At 43.6% G+C, this 26292-nt stretch overlaps 1 protein-coding gene across 1 annotated transcript in view; it reads right to left on the minus strand.

Annotated features, from left to right (window-relative positions):
- TEX36 (testis expressed 36) overlaps positions 1–26025 on the minus strand; it is an 86732-nt gene extending 60707 nt beyond the window's left edge. The window contains exons 1-2 of the mRNA XM_086922578.1: positions 25608–26025; positions 20334–20468 (exon numbers count right to left, since the gene is read on the minus strand). Coding sequence (XP_086778704.1) covers positions 20334–20468; positions 25608–25658 — 186 coding nt within the window. The 5' untranslated portion in view covers positions 25659–26025. The remainder of the gene's footprint in view (positions 1–20333; positions 20469–25607) is intronic.
- Positions 26026–26292: the final 267 nt, after the last annotated feature.

The following is a 26292-nucleotide window of genomic DNA, read 5'->3' on the forward strand; positions in this document are numbered from 1 at the left end:
GGGAGTAAAGAGAAGGGACAACGGGCGGGCGGGAGTAAAGAGAGGAGAACAAGGGGTGTGCGGGCGGGAGTGAAGAGATGGGGACAAGGGGTATGCAGGCGGGAGTGAAGAGATGGGACAACTGGCAGGCGGGCGTGAGTAAAGAGATGGGACAACGGGCGGGCGGGAGTAAAGAGATGGGACAACGGGTGCACGGGCGGGAGTGAAGAGATGGGACAACGGACGGGCAGGAGTACAGAGATGGGGACAAGGGGTGTGCGGGCGGGAGTAAAGAGATGGGACAACGGACGGGCGGGAGTAAAGAGATGGTGACGGGGTGTGCGGGCGGGAGTACAGAGATGGGACAGCGGGCGGGAGTAAAGAGATATCTGACAACAGGTGCATGGGCGGGGGTAAAGAGATAGCAGACAACAGGTGCACGCGGGGGTAAAGAGATAGCAGACAACGGGTGCACGGGTGGGAGTAAAGAGACGGGACAACGGGCGGGAGTAAAGAGATGGGGACAAGGGATGCACGGGCGGGAGTAAAGAGAAGAGACAACGGGCGGGAGTAAAGAGATGGGGACAAGGGATGCACGGGCGGGAGTAAAGAGAAGGGACAACGGGCAAGCGGGAGTAAAGAGATGGGGACAAGGGGTGTGCGGGCGGGAGTGAAGAGATGGGGACAAGGGGTATGCAGGCGGGATTAAAGAGATGGGACAACTGGCGGGCGGGAGTAAAGAGATGGGACAACGGACGGGCGGGCGGGAGTAAAGAGATGGGACAATGAGCGGGTGGGAGTAAAGAGATGGGACAACGGGTGCACGGGCGGTAGTGAAGAGATGGGACAATGGGCGGGCAGGAGTACAGAGATGGGGACAAGGGGTGTGCGGGTGGGAGTAAAGAGATGGGACAGAGGGCGGGCAGGAGTAAAGAGATAGCAGACAACGGGTGCACTAGCGGGAGTAAAGAGATGGGACAACGGACGAGCGGGAGTAAAGAGATGGGGACAGGGGGTGTGCGGGCGGGAGTACAGAGATGGGACAGCAGGCGGGAGTAAAGAGATAGCGGACAACGGGTGCACGGGCGGGAATAAAGAGATGGGACAACGGGCGGCGGGGGTAAAGAGATAGCGGACAACGGGTGCACGGGCGGGAGTAAAGAGACGGGACAACGGGCGGGAGTAAAGAGATGGGGCAAGGGGTGCGCGGGAGTAAAGAGATGGGACAACGGGTGGGCGGGAGTGAAGAGATGGGGACAAGGGGTGTGCGGTGGGAGTAAAGAGATGGGGATAAGGGGTGTGCAGGCGGGAGTGAAGAGATAGCGGACAACGTTGTTTGGAAAACAACGTTGTATGGAAAACAAGCGAAAGGGATAGCAGGCTTGTTCCCTGGTTAGGTGTCGCAGCAGGCCTAGACAAACACACCGCTCATCCAGCAAGGCCTGGAAGACATTGGGGCAGAGGTGACAAGAGAAGGAGTCAGACAATCATACAAAACAAGCTCTGCATTGCGTGGGGGGTCGCGGCATTGCGTGGCGGGGGCGGGGGAGAGGACTTATTTCCAGAAGAGTGCTTTAGAGTGTGAACACGGAGTTCCAGTAAAGCCCAGCTGTAACTACTAAAAGAGAACTAAAAGACGTGTAGCGCAACCTCACACTGAGTTACTGGGATTCAAGAAGCCACACAAAATAAAACGTGACACGGCCTGCGGGCCGTGAAAGTGAAAGTACGGCCGGCCGGCCGTGAATAATTAGGGGAGGAGCAGCCAGGAGAGAGCAGGAGCGGAGGTGCCAAGCTGGGGAACAGATGGCTGGCGATTTGATGATGTGCACGCGCACTTTAGCTCAATGCGCTTGCGCATTGACCTAAAAGCGCATGGGCACAGCATCAAATCGCCAGTCTAGTTAAACTCTGTTTAAGCCCCTATAGTCTCGCAAGCTCAATGCGCATGCGCATTGACAGGCAAGACCTAAAAAGAGGTTGTGGCTATGCGGTTGTATCCTTTGATGTGATTGGCGGTGGGCAATGGGGGCCATGTTGGAGGCAAAGGGAGACTAGTAGGCTAATTAAAATGTTGCTTGGAGTTTCTGTGGGAGCAGAATGCTCATGTGTAATTACTGTGGCAAGGAAGACAGACGAGGAGGTAATGTTGTTGCTACCTTTATAATTTTACATTACCTGCAAAACACCAAACGTAAGTGGAGAGTGTGATGCGTGCAAACAAATGTGGAGTGATATTGAGTGGGCTAAGGATACAACAAGTGATGTATGACCTCAGATCCAATGAGCCCGTTCAGGGTCTCTGATCTTTGTCACTAGCCCATAATATATGTTCGTCTGTGTCTGGCCTCAGTCTCTGATTTTCTGAGTCATTGATTTGAATGGTGCAGTTCCATATTGACACCTGCTTAGTGTTTTGATGGAGTAATCCAGAACTGACAGTTGACCGTCTGCTCAAGAACAGGCCTTTCGTTATTATTCCTTCTTGAAATCTTAATCCACAGCCCAAATGTCATTATTTGGAGGAAGAGAAGCCATTCAGGGATGTGATTATGTTGATTATCTAAATCATTATTAGGGTATGTATTGGTGGCAAACGTGTTCCCCTGCAGTTTCTCCTTGTGTGTCTTGATTCTGGGTGGGAAGCTCTGTGATCTGCAGGGGCCACATTTAAAGTGGAAATTATAGAGCAGTGATTCCGCGGTTGACAGGAAGATTGGGTTTTTGTTTGACTACATATTACCTTGTACCTTGTTTTCACTATTAAATTGGGGTTCTTTGGTATTGATCATAAAAGCATAACCATTATCATTACTTATAAGAATTAACAACATACACCAGGAGTGTACAAATTTCGTGTAAGATGCTTCAGTTCACCAATTTATTTGACTCTTTTTTGGTATTTTGAATTTAACTGCATATGACTTCATTTTCCAATTTATATTCCAGCCATTGTATCGTTTGGGTTTGGTGGGTGCCGGTTTGCCTACAGTGATAATAGCTCTCTATCTCTCAATCCAACAAAGAGAACACATATTATAGAGAGAAACTATGATGGTCTGGATTTCAAAACTGGAGGTGAGGCGAAAATAAATCATGATGGGCTTGCCCTGTACCTTCAAATTAAAATCAAAATAACAAGCGCATTGGTACATGGCAGTGGAGGCAAAGACCTCCCTTCAAGAGCTGGCGAGGCAAGCAGTGACTTATCACTGAAAAGTAGGGTGGAGTCTGGATTCCATAGAGCGTTACAAGAAACAGTGTTGTTTGGGGGTTGGCGGGCGTGACCTCCCTGATGAGCAGTGGAGCAAAGCTGAATGGTGGAGCGGGTTATCCTGGTATTTCCAACTACACGATGGGATTTCAACCCAGACACCCTGGAGGTACTGGTACCCTCAAAGGGAGCAGTCGCCACTGGAGACATGCGCACAGCACAACAAGTAAGTACAGAGAGAGCCACCCTGATTTGACCAAGGGGTTGGTTGTGCTTGAGCCTGGTAGTCCCGTAAGTTTTTTTTTTTATCATCATCATCATCATCATCACAGTTTACTGTGTCACCCGTTGCATTACATACAATTAAAGTAAGCAAAAGCAGTTAATACATTATAATTTAAATAACACTACATTCAAAATGCATCACTAATTGACAGAAATTACAACGAAGACTGTCTGATTCCACTGTGTGAATTCTTCCAGTCTGAGTTTCCCGTCTCAGCACTGCTGGATTAAGTCTGAGTGTTGTTCTCCTAGATGTCTGACTCATGAGACTACTGGTTTCTGTAAATATTGTTTTTTGTTTTAAAAAAATATATTTTTATTTGCATTTTTGAAGTGCATAAACATAACAGGCATGTCACATGTAACCATCTCCCATACCTCGTCACCCCTCCACCCTCCTCCCGCCAGACCCACAATCCCATTATTAACATGACAGATCTACAGAATAGTACCCCACAAGTCTCTAAAGTGCAAAGATCATTCCGAAGCTTCCCCTTATGCAACCTGGTTAACAGAGGTATCTCTTCCTCCTCGATTCACAGTCCCCCGTCTAGGCCATGATATCGTCTCCACTTCCCCCATACTCTAGTGAATTTCTTGGGGCAACCCCTTGCTTTGTATGTGCCCCTCTCTGCTGCCATGCCCCTTCTCCAATCTTCTATCCGAGGAGGTATGGGAGCACCCCACTCCCGGGCCACGTCCCTCTTAGCCACCACTAAAGCTAGTGCTACAAAAATCAGGAGTGGGCGATTCAGGTCCACATCATTTGCTATTCCCTGCAGCACCAGTTTGGGATCCACCGGGAGAGCAGTCTCCAGTATATCTCACTTAATTCCCTCAGTATCTTAGCCCAGTATTTCTGAATTATATGGCACATCCAGATAGTAGGATAAAAGTCCCCCTGCGCATGACCACATCTCAGACAGTTAGTGTCACTAGCTCGCCCCATACGGTGCAGCCGCAGTCTATCGTAACATACCCTATGCAGGATTTTATATTGTATGAGCCAGAGTTTTATAAGTCAGGGAAACTATTTTGCATGGGATTTGCTCCTGCAGTAAACGACCCTCAAGCGGGGCATACTCTGGCAAGGGAGAGGCGAGCTCCTTCCCCACCCTCCATGCATGGCTCAGTTGCGCATATTTCAGATACTGAGTGCGGTGCAGTCCGTATTCCAGCCACAGTGTCTGGAATGACTTTAGGTCTCCCCTCTTCACCTAATCTCCTAATATGGAAATTCCAATGTCATCCCACCCTTTAAACCCCCTCAGCTTATACAATTCCTTTATGTAAATATTGTTTTAGGTAACGAGATAAGGCATCTTTAACATGTGTATGTTGAAAACTTCCTATCCAGCAGTGCAAAATATCGGTGAATCTGATAGTGTCAGCTACATGTAGTTGTGGTGTAATGTGGTGCATGGTTAGAGATGTTGAGTAGTTCTTCTAATTTTTTATGTATTTTATTTGGGGGGAGCTGCTTGTTTTTAGCCTGTTACTACAGCAGGTATGAGTTGTGACATTATGCTTTGACCTATCGTACCAAGTTGTGATGGTTGTTTTATGGGTTACACCTTTTATGTGCTTTTATTATGGGTTGTTTTTAGTAATCCAGTATGCAGCCATTTTGGAATGCCTCGTTTGACGGTGCTTGAGGTAGGTAGTGAAGGAAGGACATGTTAGCTTCCATCTCCTAAAATGAGAACAGTTTCATTTAGCACAGAGAGGTCAGGCACAAGACCTTCTTGTAATGTGTATATGCACTGGGTTGTCAACTTTGCTGTCTTGCCGAGACACAACGGTGGCTATAATGCTCTGGTACTCGACCTCAAGCTCCCGGATCTTTGCAGTCCCTCAATTGCTAGTTACTCCTCTGGCAGCAATTTAACACTAGCCAATAATAGAAGGAGAATTAGATGGGAAACCCTGAAGCAGTCACCAGGTAAGGCTGCTGTCCTTTATTCTTTAATTATTTCACCTTTATTGGCAATGGAGGAGGCTGCCCAGACACTCAATTCTCCTGACACCATTGCTCAACACACGGCTATACATGTGGATCTGACCAATAGCCTGTAAGTAAAGAACTTAATTAGCAAACAATAGGATATCTACTGCCCTAATCTGATCCACATATCGTTTACATATGACAAATGACATTCAAATAAAGCACATAATAAATAGAATGTGAGTTTGATATACAATTTATTTTTGTTATTTTTTTTATAGAAAAATTATTATTTTGTCCATTAGTTTTTTCCTTCTTTTCTTATTTCATAAAAGATTTTTTAATCAACATACATAAATTTTACATAGACAGAAAAAAATATGTATATAGAAAGACGTATACATAACGTAATTTTGGTCGATGTTTTTATAGATGTAGGCAATATGTTAATAAACAACGCGCGTTTCGGCCTGTGGCCTTCATCAGGTGACCGTCCTACATATGCGACACAAAACAATTACAAGACAAAAAATTGCACCAAAATCTGTAAAAAAGCAAAAAACATATCAGTCATTTGATAACCATGGTTTGAAGCAATAGTTGCTGTATCCAGATATATGTAAACGTAAATAGTCAGGGTCAGTTCAGTTTCATGGTTATTAGGTTATAACAGCTTCTCACTTTTCTCTATTTTGAGTGATTACATGATCTATTTTCTTTAAGATAAAACATTCTTGAATAAGAATATCTACTAGGTCGTTACACCACACATGTATTATCCTAGCTTCAGACTGTAATCAATAATTCATTTCTATTTTTTACGTGCTTTCTATAAGCAGTTATTTAAAGATATCCCTCTCTCATTAAGTTTCCTTTATACTAGTATGTTATGTATTCAATATTTTTTCCTCATTCATGTCATCATTATTCATTTTATCTCAAGCATAACATGGCTAGTATAATCTGATATTCATATTTCTTACAGTTCATTATATTTGATAATTGTTACAAAAACAGTCAAGCTGACTCAAACAGTTAACATTTTGCTCAATGCACAGAAAGTAATTAAAAAGATGTGGCTCCCAAAAAATATACTACTTTCTCCAATTCCTCAGACTCTGGTAGCAATTCCAGTCTGTCGTCATTCCAATCACGAGGCAAAAATTTAGGTCTAACCAAGGATCTAGACCTTTTTTAGGAGGGAGTTACCGCAATCGAGGAAACTGGAGACCCAATTATCGACCTCGGCATCGGCCCCAATATCAACATCAACAAAATCAATCTTATCAACCATCGGGCCAGTATTAACCAGATCAGACATATCAACCCCAGGTACAATATCAACCACCACAAGTACAGTATCAACAACCCTACCAACCCCAGGGACAATATCAACCCAACTTCCAGGACCATCAACAAGTGAACCCAGATCGATACCTGGAAACACGAAATGCCAGGTACTGGCGACAATGAAAACCATCCCTATATTCAACTTGAGTAGCCATGAAGCCAGTGATTCTACCTACTCAGTCTTATCTAAGGGACTCTCTTTTGTTCCCCATTCTGGGTTAAACAAATTTGAATTATTCAATGATATGACGACCTTCTTCCGTAAAATCCGACTTAGAAGCTTTTTTTCCAACAGAGATAACGACAACTCAGAATTTAATAGATCAGGTTTGACCCCTAAATCTATTTTTACTCCCACCCTGGAACAGGTAGCACCAGAGGTGGGAATTTTTGAAAAAATAGTCCTAAAGAAACAAAAAACAATGCCACTAAATTTGTACCATCTACCCCCTATAACATATACGCTGAACATCAGGCATTAATGGAACTCAAAGACTCTAGCATGATAACTATAAAGAGTTGCGATAAGGGTGGCGGGATCGCCATCCTAGATACAAATAAATACATTGAAACAATAGAAAACATGTTGAGCGATACCAACTACTACATAAAAATCTCCAAAGATCCTACGTCCAAAATTAAAAACAAAATATCCAAACTGACTACCAAAGCATTGGATAATGGCGATATCTGTACAAAAGAACATCAATATATGAACATAGATAATCCCAAAATGGCTAGCATTTACGGAATCCCAAAAGTTCATAAAAATGAATGGGATCCACCATTTCGCCCCATTGTAACAACTATTGGCAGCGTCACTGAACCAATCTCCAAATATTTGGACGCAATTCTGCGTCCCTATATAGATAAGATACCCTGATATATTCAGGACACTCGTCACGTCATCAAAGAACTTGAAGGCACACCGTTCAATGTCCACCGTCAATGGATGGTGACATTGGACGTTGAGAGTCTTTACTCAAACATTCCATGTACAGGAGCCATAGATGCGACTAAGTGGTTCATAGAACTGTATGAAATAGATTGCAACATGGAATTCATCTTAGAATGTCTCAAGATCATCTTATTTGACAATATTTTTGAATTCCGGGGCAACATGTGTAGGCAAACAAAGGGAGTTAGCATGGGCGCATCTTGCGCCCCTACGATTGCTAATATTTATGTAGCACACTTTGAAATGAAGCACATATTCAATGAGGTAGCTCCATTTTTCGAGTCAATATTCTATTGGTCAAGATATATTGACGACATTGTATTCATTTGGAACGACGAGGAAGATTTGTTACAGGAATTCATGTCATGGCTGAATGTCTGCGATCCCAACCTAAGGTTCACAGAAAAGAAAAGTAAAACAGAACTAGAATTTCTTGACTTGACCATTAAACATGATGAAGGCCTTCTTGTTATGGATCTTTTTGTGAAACCTAGTGCTCGCAATACTCTCCTTCATTACAGCAGCTTCCATCCTATGACACAAAAGAACAGCATACCCTTTAGTCAATTCTTAAGACTTAGGAGAAATTGCACACGTCTCACAGATTTTGATGAGAGAGCTGCTGTAATGAAGGACAAGTTTAAAGAACGAGGTTACCCACATAGGTTAATTAGGGAGTCATGTAAAAGAGCCAGGTAGACCTTTTCAGGAAGTCATTGAAAACTTGGCTTTTTATTAAAGCATACCAGTAAGCTCTGTTTCTGACTGCTGACAGCTAGTTATTTGATTTAGGCGCCTTGACGCCCATTGGGCATAGCTGCGCATTATAAATGCCATTTCATTCATTCATTCAGGTACTATGACAGGCAACACTTACTCAATAATACTAAACCTAAGAAGGATGCCAGTCTAGTATTTGTTACTAGACACTCCCAACTTAACAACCAAGTTCAACAGATTCTATACTCTCACTGGCATATACTAAATGTAAATAAAACAAAACAAGAACTGATACCCAAGCCTTTATTTGCATACCGTAAAAATAAGAATCTTAAAGACTTAGTGGTAAGATCACGAATGATGGTAACCAAAGGGAATCTATACAGAAAACCGATCACCGGGGCTCCGGTGACTGGTAACTTCAAATGTGGGAATTGTAAGATCTGCCCACAAACCATCGAAACAGCTGATTTTCTATTTAATGGGATCACAATAAAGAACAGTTATATGACAAACTGTAAAACCAAAAATATCATTTACCTACTGCTATGCCCCTGCAAAAAGGGATACGTAGGAGAATCTTCCAGATCCATGTACATCAGATTAACTGAACACAAATAGGTCATCAAAACAAGAAAAATGCATGCACCAATAGTGGCCCATTGTGTAGAAGCAGACCATAAACCAGAAGATATCCAGTTGATTATTCTGGAAAAAATTGTCCCTAAAGCAGGTTTATTTCCAGATAAGATCCGACGTAAATGAGAAGTTTTTTGGATTTTTTCCTTAGAGACAGCAAAATCGGGACTCAATTTAGAAATCCTGTGGGAACAAGCTATTATATAGCCGTGAGACATTAATAATGGAAGGTTTTTCCCTACTTAGTATATATAGAGTAAGGTATATATACCATCGCTAGAATATAATGGAAATATTTATGAATATAACTCATTTCAATCTGTAATTTGTCATTATATTGATGATCTAAGTAAGTTCTGAATTTCTATTCTAACTATACACTGATGCACTGAAATTTGCGTTAAAATATTAGGGATAAAAAAAATCGCATTTTTCCTTAACCTTGGGCGCAATGCTGAATAATATTTAGGAATTCCCAATTAACCCTTTCGATGCGGATGACGAGCTCAGCTCGTCATGATGCACGGGTGAGCTGTGCTGATGACGAGCTGAGCTCGTCATGAAACAATGGGAAAGCAAAGGATCCAGCATGAGAGGGGAAAACGCCTAGCAGCCAAGGTGTTAAATGGAAGTAAATATAATCTATTATTATTGCCACCACCATGATCTGGATTAAATACTAAACTAGTGCTACTGTATTTTGAAAATGTTTTTACCTATGTAATACATTAATATATCTAGCGTCTGTAGACATATCAGCATTAGAAACGACCACGGGGAACACATTTTGTCTGTTTTCTGTGTTCGGTTTTAGAACACCATAGAAAGAATGACATGTTTTCACTTTAGGCGCCCACCTGAGTCCATTGTTTATTTTCCCGAAAAAGAGTCTCTTCAACATGACGTATTTGGGATTAAAAATGACTAAGGAGAACAGATTGGTCCACTTTTAGTGTTTGGTTTTAGAACACCATAAGCAGAATGGCAAGCTTTCGCTTCTGGCGTCCACATTAGTCCATCATTTATTTTCCTGGGAAAAAAAGTCTCTTCAACATGATGTATCTCTCCAAGCGCCATGTGTTGTTTGTCCAGCTGAACCGATTTTAGCCGCTTCCAGCTATTTAGTACCAGTATATAAAGAATTAAACACGTACTAACGTTCGTCTTACCGTCGGATACGCGCGACCAGTTAGCAGAGAACCCCATATTACCACAAGTCCACAAAGAATACAGGTACGAAAATAGCGAATGTCACCACCTCGAGTAGATTGCCTTTCTACGCACATTTAGCGCTTTTCTATCTCACTATTTGTTTGCGTGTTTTCGCTCTTAGATAGAGAAGCAAACTATCTCTGAACATATGGACGAATAAAGTAGAAAAAGAGCTCCTTTCTACCCACGGCCGAATTATCACTTCGAGCCTGTTGGAACAGAACACCCAAGGCATAGCGTGCTCTATTCTAATTAAGGTAACCAGATAACTTGAGTCATACTATTCAAACTATGTCTCCGATATTTTGCATGTTATCATAATGGCTAATTACGTTTTCGTCTGTGTCTTTACTTTTAAGAACACATCTAAAAGAAGTAATGCTGAATGCACTATAAGTTCTCTGAATTCAAAGATTGCATCAAAAGTTAAAGTCGGCCCTAAATAGAACCCCACGCTACCACGGTATCGAGCAAATCTAAGGTAATTAAATAAGAACAGTCACAATTATGAATTTACTTCAAGTCTTGGCCCCATATTAGCATATTGACTGGAATCATACATTATATTCCTGTTTTAATTTCCAGTTACATCTCAAAATACTAATACACCGATATGAGGAGATATTAATGATGGTCCAAGATAAACATAAGGTACTATTCTCTTGCCTCAAAAGTTCTACCACGCTGTGGGAGGGGTTTACTTATTTAAAATCAATTCCGGTGCCAATTCATCAATGCTAAATCTTACCTCTACCTTAAACTAGCGATAATATATGCATGTTTGTCTTGGAATTTTTAACCTAATATGGCAGTAATAGAATATAACATCAGCTCCACTCGAATAAACCTGGGATAGAGTTTGAATAATAACTACAACTCAGCCATGCTCTGCCCCATTAATTTAAAGATGCAAACATATTTTTTGATAGCCTTTTTTTCTTTCTGCAGAATACTAACAAAGCCTTGAGTTCTTCTCCCAAGAGTCAACAGAGAAGGTGCTAAAATAGAAATAATAGCTTGCGATCGATTAATCACTTGAGATATTTTATAAGTAAGTGATGATGTTTAACAATAATCTCCTTTTGATTAACTTGCTATCCTCTCTTGGTACAGAGATAAGATGAATTGCTAATACTTAACTTTATCCCCTTTTGTCTTTCTCCTTCCTCTGAATTCTTACTATTTACACTCTTTTGATTTTCGGTCTCGCGAAGGAAATGTTATTCCACATCTTTTTATTACTTCCTGTGCATTGAGCAAAATGTTAACTGTTTGAGTCAGCTTGACTGTTTTTGTAACAATTATCAAATATAATGAACTGTAAGAAATATGAATATCAGATTATACTAGCCATGTTATGCTTGAGATAAAATGAATAATGATGACATGAATGAGGAAAAAAATATTGAATACATAACATACTAGTATAAAGGAAAGTTATTGAGAGAGGGATATCTTTAAATAACTGCTTATAGAAATCACGTAAAAAATAGAACTGAATTATTGATTACAGTCTGAAGCTAGGATAATAAATGTGTGGTGTAACGACCTAGTAGATATTCTTATTCAAGAATGTTTTTATCTTAAAGAAAATAGATCATGTAATCACTCAAAATAGAGAAAAGTGAGAAGCTGTTATAACCTAATAACCATGAAACTGAGCTGACCCTGACTATTTACGTTTACATATATCTGGATACAGCAACTATTGCTTTAAACCATGGTTATCAAATGACTGATATGTTTTTTGCTTTTTTACAGATTTTTGTGCAATTTTTAGGTCGAGGTACTATCCGGTTCTGCCGAAGGCAGAACCGGAAGTACCGAGATTTAATGACTCTTAGTAGTACGATTAGTCCCGCCTCTGTTTTTGCATCTCTTCCATTGGCTGGCTTCCTAAACGGAGGCCAGCCATTGGAAGAGAGAGCTGTCCCTCCGAATAGGCTCCGTCCTTTTCGGATTTGGAGGTGTGTTTGGTGTTCTTCTTTCCACTTTTAGGCCACGCCCATTCTGAACACCGAACACGCCCCCAAATCCGAAAAATTCCTGAAGCTTGAGGCCGCCATTTTGCTGCTGGTAAGGTAGGCTGCTCGTTTCTTTTCCCCACTGTTCCATTGATTTTCCTTTGTCTCCTTCTTGCTATTTCCCTGCAGACTCCCACCTCCCTACTCCCTTTCGCTCTCACCCGTCCTCCCAGTCCGTAGCTCCCTGTTCCGGCAGGCTCGCTCTCGGCGCTTCTAGTCCTGCGCGCTCCTCTCCCCTGTAACCTCCCACCTCCCTGCACTCTCACTCCCAGCTCGCCTCCATCCAGTCTCCCTCCTCCCGCTACCCTCCCGTCCCCAGCAGTCTCTCAGAGCGCTTCTGGAAACGAGTGATTACTGCTGCTAAGGAAGTGCTTCTTGCTATCTCGGTGCTTCTCGTCCTGCGCGCCCCAGAGTGGTCTCCCCCCTGCCCCTGTCTTTGCTAACCTCAGCTCCAATCTTTGCTCACCTTGATACCGGACGGGAGAGTGGTCTCCCCACCCTCTTTGCTCACCTCTGCACCGGACAGGGAGAGTGGTCTCCCCCCTGTCTTTGCTCACCTCGATACCGGGTGGGAGAGTGGTCTCACCCCCTGTCTTTGCTCACCTCTGCACTGGTGGGAGAGTGGTCTCCCCACCGCCTTTGCTCACCTCAGCACACGGCAGGAGAGTTTCTCCGGGTCTCGCTCTCCCCTGGCTCCTTCCACTCTCTCGGTTCCGGTCTCTCTGTTTCTCCCTCCCCGTTACTCAGAGTAGTGAGAGTGTGACTACTTCCCAGCCTTCGATTCAGCTGAAAGTGTTGATCTCCAAGGTTTGCAGCGCCTTCAAGCCCGTGAGAGCACAAGCAGAAGAGGCCACGTCTCGGGAAGCATTGGCCGCCGCAGGTCCCTGAGACTCCGGGGTCGGAGCCCATGACGCAGCAGCTAGCGCTTTGAAGCCGGTGATGCCTAGAGCTCACTTCAAGCAGGGAGCACGAGCCGCTGCAGCTCCTTGAAGCCCTTACAGCCTATAAAACATAAGCCGCGGCAGCTTATTGAAGCAGCTTGCGGGCGAGAGGCAGGGCTGGCGTTTGTCGTGGGCGAGTTGAGTTCAGGCCCAGGGCGCCAATGTTCAGAGGGGTGCACGGTCCTGTAGACAGCAGCATCCCTATGACTAGACTCAAATTATTCTGACTAATCTGCTTTTCGTCATTTTTAGTTGCAGCAGGTGCCGTTTTATACCTGCTTACACCCCCCCCCCCCTTCCTTTCCCTTCCCATCTCCTTTTCATCTCTCTGGCCACACACCAACACCGGCCTGTCACACCACCAACAACTTGGCACGAGTGTGATCGACCTCTGCTGTGAATGAATACGGGAATGTTTGGGAGTGGCGAGTTTGTGCTTAGAGGCCAGTCAGTCACTGCCGAGATGTGTGACTGACCTGTGAACACACAATGCACCGCCTTCTGCTTCGTTTTATTCACCAGCTGTCACGAGAGCGACACATTTCTATCAGCCCCGGTCCCTCCCTATCCAAGCAAAGGCCGCTCTGGCTCCTAGCGCCAAGCAGGGAGAGCACGTCGCTAAAGCTCCTTCCAGCCGGTGCTGCAGAAATAGCCCAGGCCACTGAGGCTCCTCGAAGATAGTGTACAGGCCGCGCAGCTCGTTCAAGCCTATGCTGAACCGAGGGCACAGACAGTACAGCGCCTTGAAGCCAGACAGAGAACACAGGCAGCTGCTACTCATTGAATCCATTACTGCCTATTACTCAAATCGCCTGCCACCGCTGGGCAGCACAGGTCGCTGAAGCCCCTTGAAGCCCTTGCTACCAGGAGAGCACAAACCACTACAGCTCATTGAAGCCCTTGCTGTCTAAAGTACTTTCCCGCCTAGAAATCGCCCGCCCCCGGCCGGACAGCACAGGCCATGCAGCTCCTTGAAGCCCTTGCTACCAAGAGGCCACACACGATTACAGCTCGTTGAAGCCCTGCCTGCATAGATAATTTTTGCTCTAAAACCCCTTCTAGCTCCTACTACATAACAGCACAGGCTTCTGTGACACTCCAAATCCGCGCTGCCTAGGAAGCAGAGACCACGCAAAGTGCTCAAGATGCTGCAGCTCCTTGAAGCCCTTGCTACCAGGAGGGCACACACGATTACAGCTCATTGAAGCCCTGCCTGCCTAGGTGATTTTTGGTCTGAAACCCCTTCTAGCCCTTATGGCAGAAACAGCACAGGCCTCTGAGACACTTCAAAGCCGCGCTGCCTGCCTAGGAAGCAAAGGCCGCGCAAAGTGCTCAAGATGCTGCAGCTCCTTGAAGCCCTTGCTACCAGGAGGGCACACACGATTACAGCTCATTGAAGCCCTGCCTGCCTAGGTGATGTTTGGTCTGAAACCCCTTCTAGCCCTTATGGCAGAAACAGCGCAGGTCTCTGAGACACTTCAAAGCTGTGCTGCCTGCCTAGGAAGCAAAGGCCGCGCAAAGTGCTCAAGATGCTGCAGCTCCTTGAAGCCCTTGCTACTAGGAGGGCACACACCATTATAGCTCATTGAAGCCCTGCCTGCCTAGATCATTTTTGCTCTGAAACTACTTCTAGCTCCTACTGCAGAAACAGCACAGGCCTCTGTAAAACTTGAAAGCCACGCTGCCTAGGAAGCAAAGACCAGCAAAGAGCTCGAGATGCTGCAGCTCCTTGAAGCCAGGTGCCTAGAGAACATAGGTCTGCAGGACAACGTGTGGCTTAGAGCACACAGGCCATCTGCGGTCTTTGAGGGCCCAGCTGCCTAGTGAGCACGGGTTGCAGCAGCTCATTGAGGCCTGTGCTTCTCATTGACGCCGGTTGCCGCCTACTAAATCAGGCCCCATAGCTCTTTGAAGCCCCTGCTGCCTAGAGAGCTTCAGACCGCCGCATCCCATTGTAAATTGAAGCTGCTGCGACGCCCGGAAGGCCACTCCTCCCACGGCCCAGTGAATAAATGCAGGCCGCGGCAGCACTTTGAAGCAGACACTGCCTGCCTACACGCTCTCACACTCTCTCTCTCACACTCTCTCTCTCTCTCTCTCTCTCACACACTCTCTCACACACACTCTCTACTACTCAATTACTCACTCATATTAAGTCACTCTATACTACTCACTCTTTACTACTGAAACTAAAAATACACTTTGTATATGTAAGGGTGTGGCTGTGCATGTAAATGTGTGTGGCTCTAGGACTCTTTACTGCTCACTCTCCCACTATTTAATACTCGCTCTCACTTTTTACTGCTCGCTCTCTAATACTCTCTTTACTAATAACTCTCTCCTACTCACTATCAACTACTCACTCTGTGTGTGGGTGCTAATGCAATAGGTCTTGCATCTGCAAGCAATTAAGCTATTGGCAATATAAATGACAATGCCATTTATTTATGATTTAAAAAAAAAAAAATGTCATGAGCAATGCCAATACCTTTAATAATGCCGAGACCACTGCATTGTAAATGCTTGTTTGTCTTGTAATTGTTTTGTGTCGTATATGTAGGACGGTCACCTGATGAAGGCCACAGGCCGAAACGCGCGTTGTTTAACAACATATTGCCTACATCTATAAAAACATCGACCAAAATTACGTTATGTATATGTCTTTCTATATATATATTTTTTTCTGTCTATGTAAAATTTATGTATGTTGATAAAAAAATCTTTTATGAAATAAAAAAAGAAGGAAAAAACTAATGGACAAAATAATAATTTTTCTATAAAAAAAATAACAAAAATAAATTGTATATCAAACTCACATTCTATTTATTATGTGCTTTATTTGAATGTCATTTGTCATATGTAAACGGTATGTGGATCAGATTAGGGCAGTAGATATCCTATTGTTTGCTAATTAAGTTCTTTACTTACCTGTTTGATTAGTCCCTACAGTTAGCAAACTTAACTATATGTAGGGGTCCCCTGTTTACAAATCTGACCAATAGCCTGACCAACATCTTCAATCCCATGATGCACTCCAAGGGTAAGAGTAGCCCTAAATCTACTTGGTTTAATAATTCCCGCCGAATGGCAAATGGCGCCCTTATCGACGCTATAAAATCCAAATACAGATCCCTGATAAAAACAAAGAGGGCTCTATATAGGGAAAGTATAAAGCTGCCAAAAAGAACTGGGAGCTTGAAAGATGGGATGCAATCAAACAGGCACTCAGCAACAGAGATATGAAGGCCTTTTGGATACTGGTTCGTACAGATAGCTCCACAGAGAACTCACCTATTGAGCCGAACATTGCTGCAGACGCCTGGAAACTTAATTTCCAATCGCTGTATTCCACATAGGAGACTTTAGAGCTCACTAAGAGAAATTTGTCAACTATAGAAGGGAATCCCCTTGAAGATGATGTAGGGTTCACTCTGACTGAAGTGCTGAGCACAATTGGAAAGCTTCCCTTTGGAAAGGCCCCTGGCTTAGTTAAGATCCCTGGGGATTTATTTCGGGAACAAACCAATATTTTGGGCCCCTATCTATGGGTAATATTTAACACCATTTTAAATGGAATGAAAATCCAGGATAATTGGCTAAGGGCTGAAATGTTTCCAGTATATAAGAAGGGATCACTCCTTCTGCCCACTAATTACTGGCCGATCAGCCTGATTGACGTGACTCAGAAGTTGTTTGCCAGGATTGTCCTGGAGCGTCTCCAGTCCTGGGTGGATGAGCGCAACATTCTGAGTGAGTACCAGGCTGGTATTCATAAAAACATTTCCACTATTGACCAAATCTTCAGGCTCCAATTATTATATTGGAAGACGGTGTCAATAGAGTGTGGGAGCATCTATTTGATCTTCGTTGATCTTACATCAGCCTTTCATTTGCTACCTCGAGACAAACTGTGGGTGGTTTTAGAGCAAATGGGCATTCCGCCCTACTTGCTGTCTTTCATTAAGCGCCTGCACACTGGAAATGTTTCCCAGGTGAGATACAGGAAATATGGGTGATTAACCCCCCGTTTCCCAGTAAATTGAGGTGTAAGGCAGGGATGTGTTCGGGCCCCCATACTGATCTGTCTTTTTATTAACGCTCTGGTGGACCAATTAAATGAGCTAACTAACAATGAAGCCCCAAAGCTGGTCCGTGACAAGGTGCCAGCAATGATGTTTGCGGATGGCCCCTTGTTACTATCAAAGTCTCCCATGGGCATCCAAAGGATCCTTGACAGCTTCTCTCTATTTTGCAAAGACATTGGGTTGGAGATTAACACATTAAAAACCAAGTACACAGTTTTTAACCCAAGCAAAACATCTTGCCCAAATCCTTCCCTTAATGGCACCCTGCTAGAGAGGCTAGCTGTCTTTGACAACCTTGGGGTTACACTGTCAGAAACATTTGGATGGGGCCCACAACAAGAAAAGTCAGGCTTAATGCTAGCACAGGTGGCTGGGGGAATAGTAAAATCATTCAGGAACTCATCATATAGACAGCCGGGCCGCCTGGCCGAGATTTATAAAGTTCAAATTAAGAGTGCTATAATGTATGGGGCAGAACCCTGGGGTCATCTTCCTGCAGGTGGACTGGTTAAATCTGAGAACAAGTTTACGAGGCATCTCTTGGGTCTACCACTAAGTACCCCTCCCATCTCCCTACAAATGGATCTTGGGATTAGACCCATAGAGGAGGAGATTGGACCGCGACCCTTGATTTTCTGGCGTAGACTATGGGCGACCCCCGAATTAACAGCCTACCAGTCTGAACTCAATGCTTTTCTTGGACTCTCAGGGGTGGGAATACTATCCTGGTTTGTACACATAAAAGACCTGTGCTCCAGATTAGGTTGGCCAAACCTATTGACCCACCCTGAGGAAGTGTCCCCTGCAACATTGCGCCTAGAACTTGTTAAAGTTTACAGACTGCTTAGACTTGCTGAAATTCAGGGGAGCATAAAACTAGGCCTCCTAACTTCAGACTTTCTCAATTTTAAAGACCAGTATCTACTTGAGTCTTTCCTTGATGTCGTTCATCAATCCATGGCGAGGAAACTATATATACAGTTCAGATTGGGTTCCCTGCTGGTTCATGCATTTACAAGCAAATGGTCAAAAGCTTCTCCATTGGATGTCCTGCTTGTAACAGCCAAGAAGAGTCAGCCATGCATGTTTTCTTCTTTAGTCCTGGCTATAATGCAGCCAGGAGGAATTGGCTCTTACCATGATGCAGAAATTTGGGGCATTGGCAGTGTCTGGAGGCCTTTAGAGTTTTGAAAACTGACACCCATCCTCCGATTGTTTTTGCAGTGTCCTGTTTCCTCAATTCTATGTGGCACAGAAACCGTATGTTTTTTTAATTCCCCCCGCATATGTTAAATGTCCTTTTTGTATTTTCTACTGTTTTAACACTATCAATTCATAAAATCATTGTTTTAAACTCTTTTTAAATTTTTAACAGTTATGAAACTTGATTAACTCATTTGCATTCTGGTCATATTTTGTAATGTTTACTGATGTTTTTATTGCCCAAATCCAGTGATGTATGTATTTTATTTTCTGCTTTTATGGTCTATAATGACCGAAATAAAGCATGGACATGGTAATGGGAATGTGAACCAGGCACCAACCACATGGACATTGTTCATCTGCTACTGTCAGTTTGCAGTATCGGATTAGGGGTGCACTATGGTTTTAATTTTCCCTATTATGGCTTCAAAGGAACTGTATCAGGTTGCCGAAGTTTCCATGAGAAGGGTCTAAGCTTTCTGCATTTTGGTTAGACCACATCCCTGTTGCTTCCCTGCTTACAGTTATGCCTTGGACGTGTCTCGATTAGTAGCAATCCCCAGACCAGATTAATAGTTTTATTCATGTACCGCGGTATGGTAACGTAAGTTTTTGCTGGTCTAACATTTGAGTAAGCGTGCCCTGCTTGGATACTATGTGTTTTTATGCTACTTTCATTTTATTTCGTGTATTTGTGATGTTAGTTTCCAGTGTAGTGGCTGGTTGAGGTATGCTGTGTTTCATTTTGTGTCTCTCCTGTGATCTTGCCATTTTAGTGAGGCAGTGTGTTGTGTGCCAAAACTGGCCTATAGTATGTCACCAGTAATCGAGTACAGGGCTTGCGAAATGGCAATCGTTTGTGCTAGACTTGCAAAATTCTGGCCCTTTAAAGTGTGAGCAGCAGCATTAAGGTTTTTGCTTCATTGGGGCAGAAGTCAAGTAATACAACACTACCAAGTACAGCAGAATTGATCATGGGCTTGAGTCAAGGTGACAAAAAGAAGCCATGACAGGCAGCACCAGGAACTCACACCCATACAATACAATAACATTTATGAAGCATAACCCGTCTGGTAAAATTAAGAAAAAAGGTGATCCCAGAAAACAAGAAAATCAACAAATAAGGATTAGAAAGAAAAGTCTTAACATTGCTTTAAAAATATCTTCATAAGGGGCTAAACGAAGGGTAAGACGGAGAAAATCCAAAGTTTGGATGTGAGATAGACAAATGATCTTCCCCCTCTCCTAGCTTTAGGGATCCGAGGAACTTGATGTAGTCTGGACCCGTTGGATCTCAAAGTTCTAACCTGGCAATAAGGTTTGAATCTTTTCCTTAAATAAAGGGATCCTTTATGTGCCAGTGCTCTATAAGCAAAGGTCAGGACTCTAAATTTAAATGTGTTTAATTACAGGAAGCTAGTGTAGTTTTCACAGGTGAGGTATCGCTGATATTGGAAAAGGAACCCATGGGCCGAGGATTGCTGGTTGAAGAATGTCCTGACATCCTCAATAGAAAGAGAGCTGAGAGATAGTTTCCCACCTAAGCGTTCACTACACAACTTCATCACAAAAGTTCATTGCAAGTTGAGGTATCACTACACTACAGTTCTCGGGTAGAGACACCCCTCATCTCTACAGTGGCTCTGCATGAAGGTTTCAGAAAGGGACTGCTCTGTAGGAAGAAACTCCTGCGACGCACATCAAGGTTGCTACTTCCACTGGACACTTTAACCTAGTCCTTCCCAAAACAAAAGACACATATGTTGATGCAACTTTACCTGGGGTTTAGCACGGAATTTCAATGGTGATCTCCACTCTGGGTCTTGTGCTTTTAAAAGTTCAGCGTTCTTCAACATGGCTACTGTACTCTGCATAGTGATTGTTCCTAGTTCATCGGGATCAGGATGACGAAACTGAAATTGCAACACTCTTGATTATTAAACTCTCAAATCTCAATTAAAACGTGACACACTGTTGTTTAATGACCGGTCGAACTTTCTTAGGCCTGATGGACGTTTACTTCTCAAAGCTCACATACATTTTTTGTGCCCATACCTCCAAATAAAATAGTATAAGCATTTTTCATAAATTCTTCAACATTGGCATTCCTCATAGACTCAGATGCCCGAACCAGTATGTATCCAATGTTGGCATAAATATGTAATCTCTTACCTCTTCTGGTAGGTCATGTGTGTGCTGTGCATGTGCTGATCTGAACCTTCACAGCTGTATGGCTGTATGTTATTATTAGATCCTGCTGATTTTTGCAAAAAAAAATATTACTCCCCCCAACTGTTGTTTGTCTCTTTGGCCTAGTTTTAGGTCGTACCTATGACAGGGCATGCGGTGCATGCGCTCTCGCTTGCGAGACACTATTGTCTTCAGTAAATGGCTTGAAGCCCACCCATTACGTACCATTTGTTGGCTTCAGTGTCAGTTTTCTTTGCAGCCTCATAGATAGTCTGGTACTCACCCGTCCCAGGGAGGTATTAGCGGAGACCAGTGGCACGCTCTGGGATCTTCCAGCAATACAAGGACACCATCCTTGTGGTGGTTGTTCTGTTTGTGCCCAAACCTGTAGAACAACCCAAATTGACATAGGGACTAATCGCCCTTGGGTATTAAAATGTTTCTCTAACTGCAATAGCTCACATGTCATCTATCAGATGGTCTGTCCCTGTAATGAGAAATATATTGGGATGACCACCCGCAAGGTGCGTACACGCATGTTGGAGCATAAGAGCTTGTTTAGATGCAAGAAGAGCGTGTCTAAACTGACTAAACATTTTTTGGAGCATGGTCATAAAGAAAATGATTTTAGCTGGACAGTCTTGGAAAAACCGCTGATTCCCTCTCACATTTCAGATGTTTCAAAATTTTTATTCATGAAAGAACAGAGATGGATACACAAATTGCGTTCGGATTGCCAGGGTTTGAATGACGACATACCCTGGACCACTCTCTGAACACACAACATAACTGGAGGTGGGCACGTTACTTAGAACTGTATATGATACTCACAACTATATATGACATTAAGATACTGTCGCAAACAGATATGAGATGTTCTTTGTTGTACACCGGTAGAGTTTGCTCACATACTGCTAGTTCAGATATTCTGCATCATGGCCACACATAGAATGCTCGGGTGTCATGCGTAACCTGAGCAAACATTATTACCTAGACAACTATTCACTATACTGTCACTGGTTAATGTAGCCATTCAATGTTTGAACACAGGGCATTTGGACAAATATAATAGAACCATCTACTCATGAAGTCATCGGACAGTTTTGCGACATATAACTATGTCATATTTGGGTCTGCTAGACGGAGCATGATTAGCATCTGTATTGATTAGTAACGATTATGAGTCATTATGCCGCGATGCTACTCCTGAGAACTTGAACTAGGCACGCGGACCTGTTTGGCTTTATCGAACCTCTTAGGTGTATCGAGGACTCGGTACAACTAACGAGCGCATGCGCATTCCTTACGAACTACTCCTTTGAGCAAAATGACATCATCCTGTAGTTCGATGTATCCCGCGAGACTACGCGCCCAAACCCGCACTTCCGGCTTTGAGTAAACAGAGAGGTGTTGATCAATGAGGCAAGTCTTTTTCGAGCATTATTTTATTTTTAAACATTTGATCATTATATAAGGTATTCTTTGGCCAGGGCACTATAAATAATATTAAACCTTGGGTATGTGAGAAGATGTGAAAAGACGTTTCTCGTCTTGAACTCTGAACCGGAGAGTGCGTCATTGATTGGCCGTTTCGTAAGTACTGTACTCTATTTAACTTGCTGCGACTGTTCCGTTCGTTGCCTCCCCCTGATCTCGGGACCAGCCAGAGGCAACGACGGACAGGTATGCCCAGAGGCCATAAGAGAGAGGGTTGTTAGTATCGGTGTGGGCTTGAGACTACCCTCTGAGAAGTTGACAATCTGATACAGCTTAAGTTTTAACCGGTTAACCTTCTATGACTATGCCTATTAAGTTACAGGCCACTTTTTGAAAGACCTTATGTGAGGTGTGAGCCCTTGGTAATTAGAGGGTATTTGAATAGCTATTGAACATTTTTGTTAGGGATGACAGTAGAAGTGCTCATATCAATGTAGAGAGGAGTGGGAGAAAGGTTTTTTCACCTACCTGCATTATGCACCTGTATACTTACTTTTTAGAGCGTGGCCTCATTATTCCCGAGTAGGAGTCCCGGTGAGGTGAGGAAAAATCCCCAGTCGTGCTGGGTGAGTGTTATCACAGACTATCTTTCTCACTAGTAGGAGGAGCTTAAGTGGGACATGCTTTATTTCGAATACTATGTTTGTTTTATGTTTTGTTATTCCAGATGCATTTTATCATCTACTGACACAGAGGACATGTTACTGAATTACCGTATCCTTTTTTGATGCTTCACTTTATTATACCTTTTGTCACCTTAGTGCTTTTGTGTGACATAATCACTTTGCAGTAGCAACGTTTAGAACAGAGGCCCTGAAGAAAGCCTCGGGTCTTCCCCGTTTAGGCTGAAACATGTTGGCCCCTATGCAGTCATTTGTTTAACACTGCTTTCTTGCGCTGTCCTCGTTTTCAATTAGGAAGAGGCCAGATCCTTAATAAACTTATTTCTCGTGTCCTCTATCCTTTTTTAACATTCACCACTTTATTATTTTTGCACTGTACTTTAACCCATCTATTTTGGTATCACTTGGTCAAAAAGTGTTTGTGATCTGTGACCCTACTATGGTACAAGGCAAGAATGTGGTCTCAATGATCAAGAGACTTCATTGCCTTGGTTGGATGACCAAATGATAACATTGATCATCACAAGATTTTGATGGGAATCCTACGAATACCTCTTGGGTTCTACTCACAAATCACTGCAGACATTGTATTTGTTGTTTTTGTCCCACTCATGTAAACTAGTTGTTAGTCATCAATGTACTCAACACGATTGATGACAGTTTGAGACAATTCCTCGTTTCGAGACCCCTAGGTTTCTTTGTTGTTTATATACTGTTTAGGGGGGGCTAACCTAGGCTAGGTCTTTAAAATTCCCTCAGACCCTTTCTCCATCGATATGTCTTGTTATCAGCCTCATAGTTGGCCATCGTAGGCGAGGCGTCACTCCTGTTCCTTTCTGTGGATCACGGACCAAGCATAGATTGATTCAACTTAATTAGTGCCCACCGCTGCTAATGCTGTGATTGAGTTAGTACTGTTTCTTCTCCCCCCACTACCCCTGTCTGGCACTCCATCCCTCCTCTCCGCAACTCTCTCGTTTGTGTTTTTCTCATACCTCTCTTCCTCTTGCTGTCTTTTAATGCTGCTCCCTTCCTCCTTGTTTTACTTCCACCTTTCCCCTCCCTCTTTACTTTAAACATATTGCACAGCAGAGCGGGTGCTGTGCAACATGGCTTTAAAAAAAAAAGCGCTATGATGCGGTCAATACTGTCTGCTTCATAGAGGTTTTTTTCTTGACTTTTGGCCATGTTGCACAGTAGCTTAGCTGTTATGCAGCGCGTCTTAAAAACATTGAAAAAGTCAATATATTTTGCATAGGCCAGACTTATTGGCTTTGCCAGTGCTTCATTGTCTCTTGTTCTGTAGCGGTGGGAAAGCTACTGAAAGCTGGAGCCAGGTTCAAGTCAAATGCCTGGCTCAGCTCAAAGTCCTTGGAACATTGTGTCCATAACAAGCTGAGACGAGAATTCTGCCTGCTCCGAATGGTCTACCCTCAAGCACCAAGAATTAAAGACAACAGATTAATATATGATGTAAAACGGAGAGCTAAAGAGATGCATAGGAAGCGGGTGAATTGCACAAAGTGAATAAGGAAAATCAGAGATCCAATTCAGCTTTCCCACTTAACTAAATTATGTGGTCTTAGGCAAATATTTTATTTCTATTAGCTTTCTTTTTCTCCATTATCACACATGGGAGCACCTCCAAATACATGAGTTCTGGATGTGCTCTGTACACAAACCTCCTGTGTTTAATTTTCTGAACTATAGGGTTCCTCTATGTATACTTACATTCAAGCGAATATATAACATGCAGGGCAACTGACTTGCCTCTTAGTTCACTAATGGTATGGGTCTCAAGTGGGGAGGGGCTGGAGGAAGAAGTTCATGTTTAATAAGAACCTCTCAAGACAGAGATATATTTTGATGTACTGAGGTAAACCCCATCCATATGTTAAAGAAATACTCTGTTTTTAAATGTAAAGATCCTTTTTCATATATTTTACAAGCTGTTTGTTTCATGATTCATAAGCCAAAGATTGCAAGGCTAGTCTCGTGACAGGGCTCGCTCCAGAGCCCTTGGCTTGTTACTATGTTAGTTTATTAGCTCGCTCCTCTATTGTTATGCTCTAAAAACGTGTTGTTCTTATTCTTGAAAAATAGGGCCGAGCAGCAAGGTTGGGTGACTGGTCAGAGTCAGGGACTGTACTGAGTGAGTCTGTTGTTCCAGAGAAGAGTAACACAAGCACAGACAGCGGGGTGCAGGTGGATTAGGGAGGCATCAGATCTCTCAAAGTGGCCCTCGTGGGCAGTCAAAAAGTTATCTAGTTCCTACAGTCCTTATCCAATATTTCTTATACCGGATTATATAGTTTCCTTTTTAGAAAAACAACCTGAAAGGGGTTTGATATCATGCATAGGGGCATTCTGTTGTGTTTTCAAGTTCATAAAAAAACTTTACAGCAATATCACAACTACAAAAGAAGTTAAAGTTAGAACAGGATATGACTGAGTAGATCACCCTCATTTTTGATTCGACATTACGGAGACGAGGGAAACCCTATTTGTGGAGAGCGTCCGTCCTGCTTCCTGTTCCACAAACCATTTATGTGTTAAACGGACTACCTCTTACAACATACGTGTAATCCCCCATTGATTTAGATTAGTCGGTCAGTGCTTATGTAACGGATTGCAGAATGTACACTGACGCGCACCGCCCCTATGTGCAGGTGGTGGAATGTGCAGATTAACACGGGCGTTAGTTAGCTGGAGGTGGCCTGGGGTGCCCAGTGAGAGTCTTACCCATATGCCATCGCGCTGGGTGGACGGGTTGTACAGGCGACCCTTGGGCATGGTGCGGTCCTCGGTGGTCCGTGGGCAAGGCGCAGCCAGTGGTCTCGAACTCTCTTCCTCAGCTGGCGCCCTGAACTTTACGTCGGAGCCGTGTGTGGTGCGCCCGGCCGGTCTCTCTCGGCTACCCCGCAGCCTGTCCTTCCCTCCAGCGGGCGGGAGCCGCCGTCCGCTCCTTCAGCTGACAGGCAATCACGGCCTCTGACACTGTCGTTTACGCGTTGCCCCGGAGACGGCGGGAGAGGACGTCACGTAACTTCCTGCTTTATTCCCTGTCCCGGCGCAAACTGTGAAGGCCTCGGGAGAAGGTGTTCATAAAAATTAGGGGTGATTAACTCATACATGCCAACATTTCAACTTTGATAAGAGGGAGAAATATGCGTGGGTGTGGCCACACCTCTGACTCCGCCCACTGATCCAATCGTCAAGTTATTTCCACCCTCTGATTCTCGGCCCACAGTTCCCTACTTTCCCCCCCCATTTCGACAACTAGTGCAAAGTGTGAAGAACGACATTGTGAAAAGAGTTCTGAAAATATTGAGTTCAGTAAAGAAAGAATGATGTTAAGAATACGAGACCAACAGCGAAAAATAATTTCACTCAGAAAGAAGAAGCCTGCTAGTAGGATGCAGAGCAA

The sequence above is a fragment of the Lissotriton vulgaris genome, chromosome 5 (assembly GCF_964263255.1).
Source record: "Lissotriton vulgaris chromosome 5, aLisVul1.2, whole genome shotgun sequence".
NCBI lineage: Eukaryota > Metazoa > Chordata > Amphibia > Caudata > Salamandridae > Lissotriton > Lissotriton vulgaris.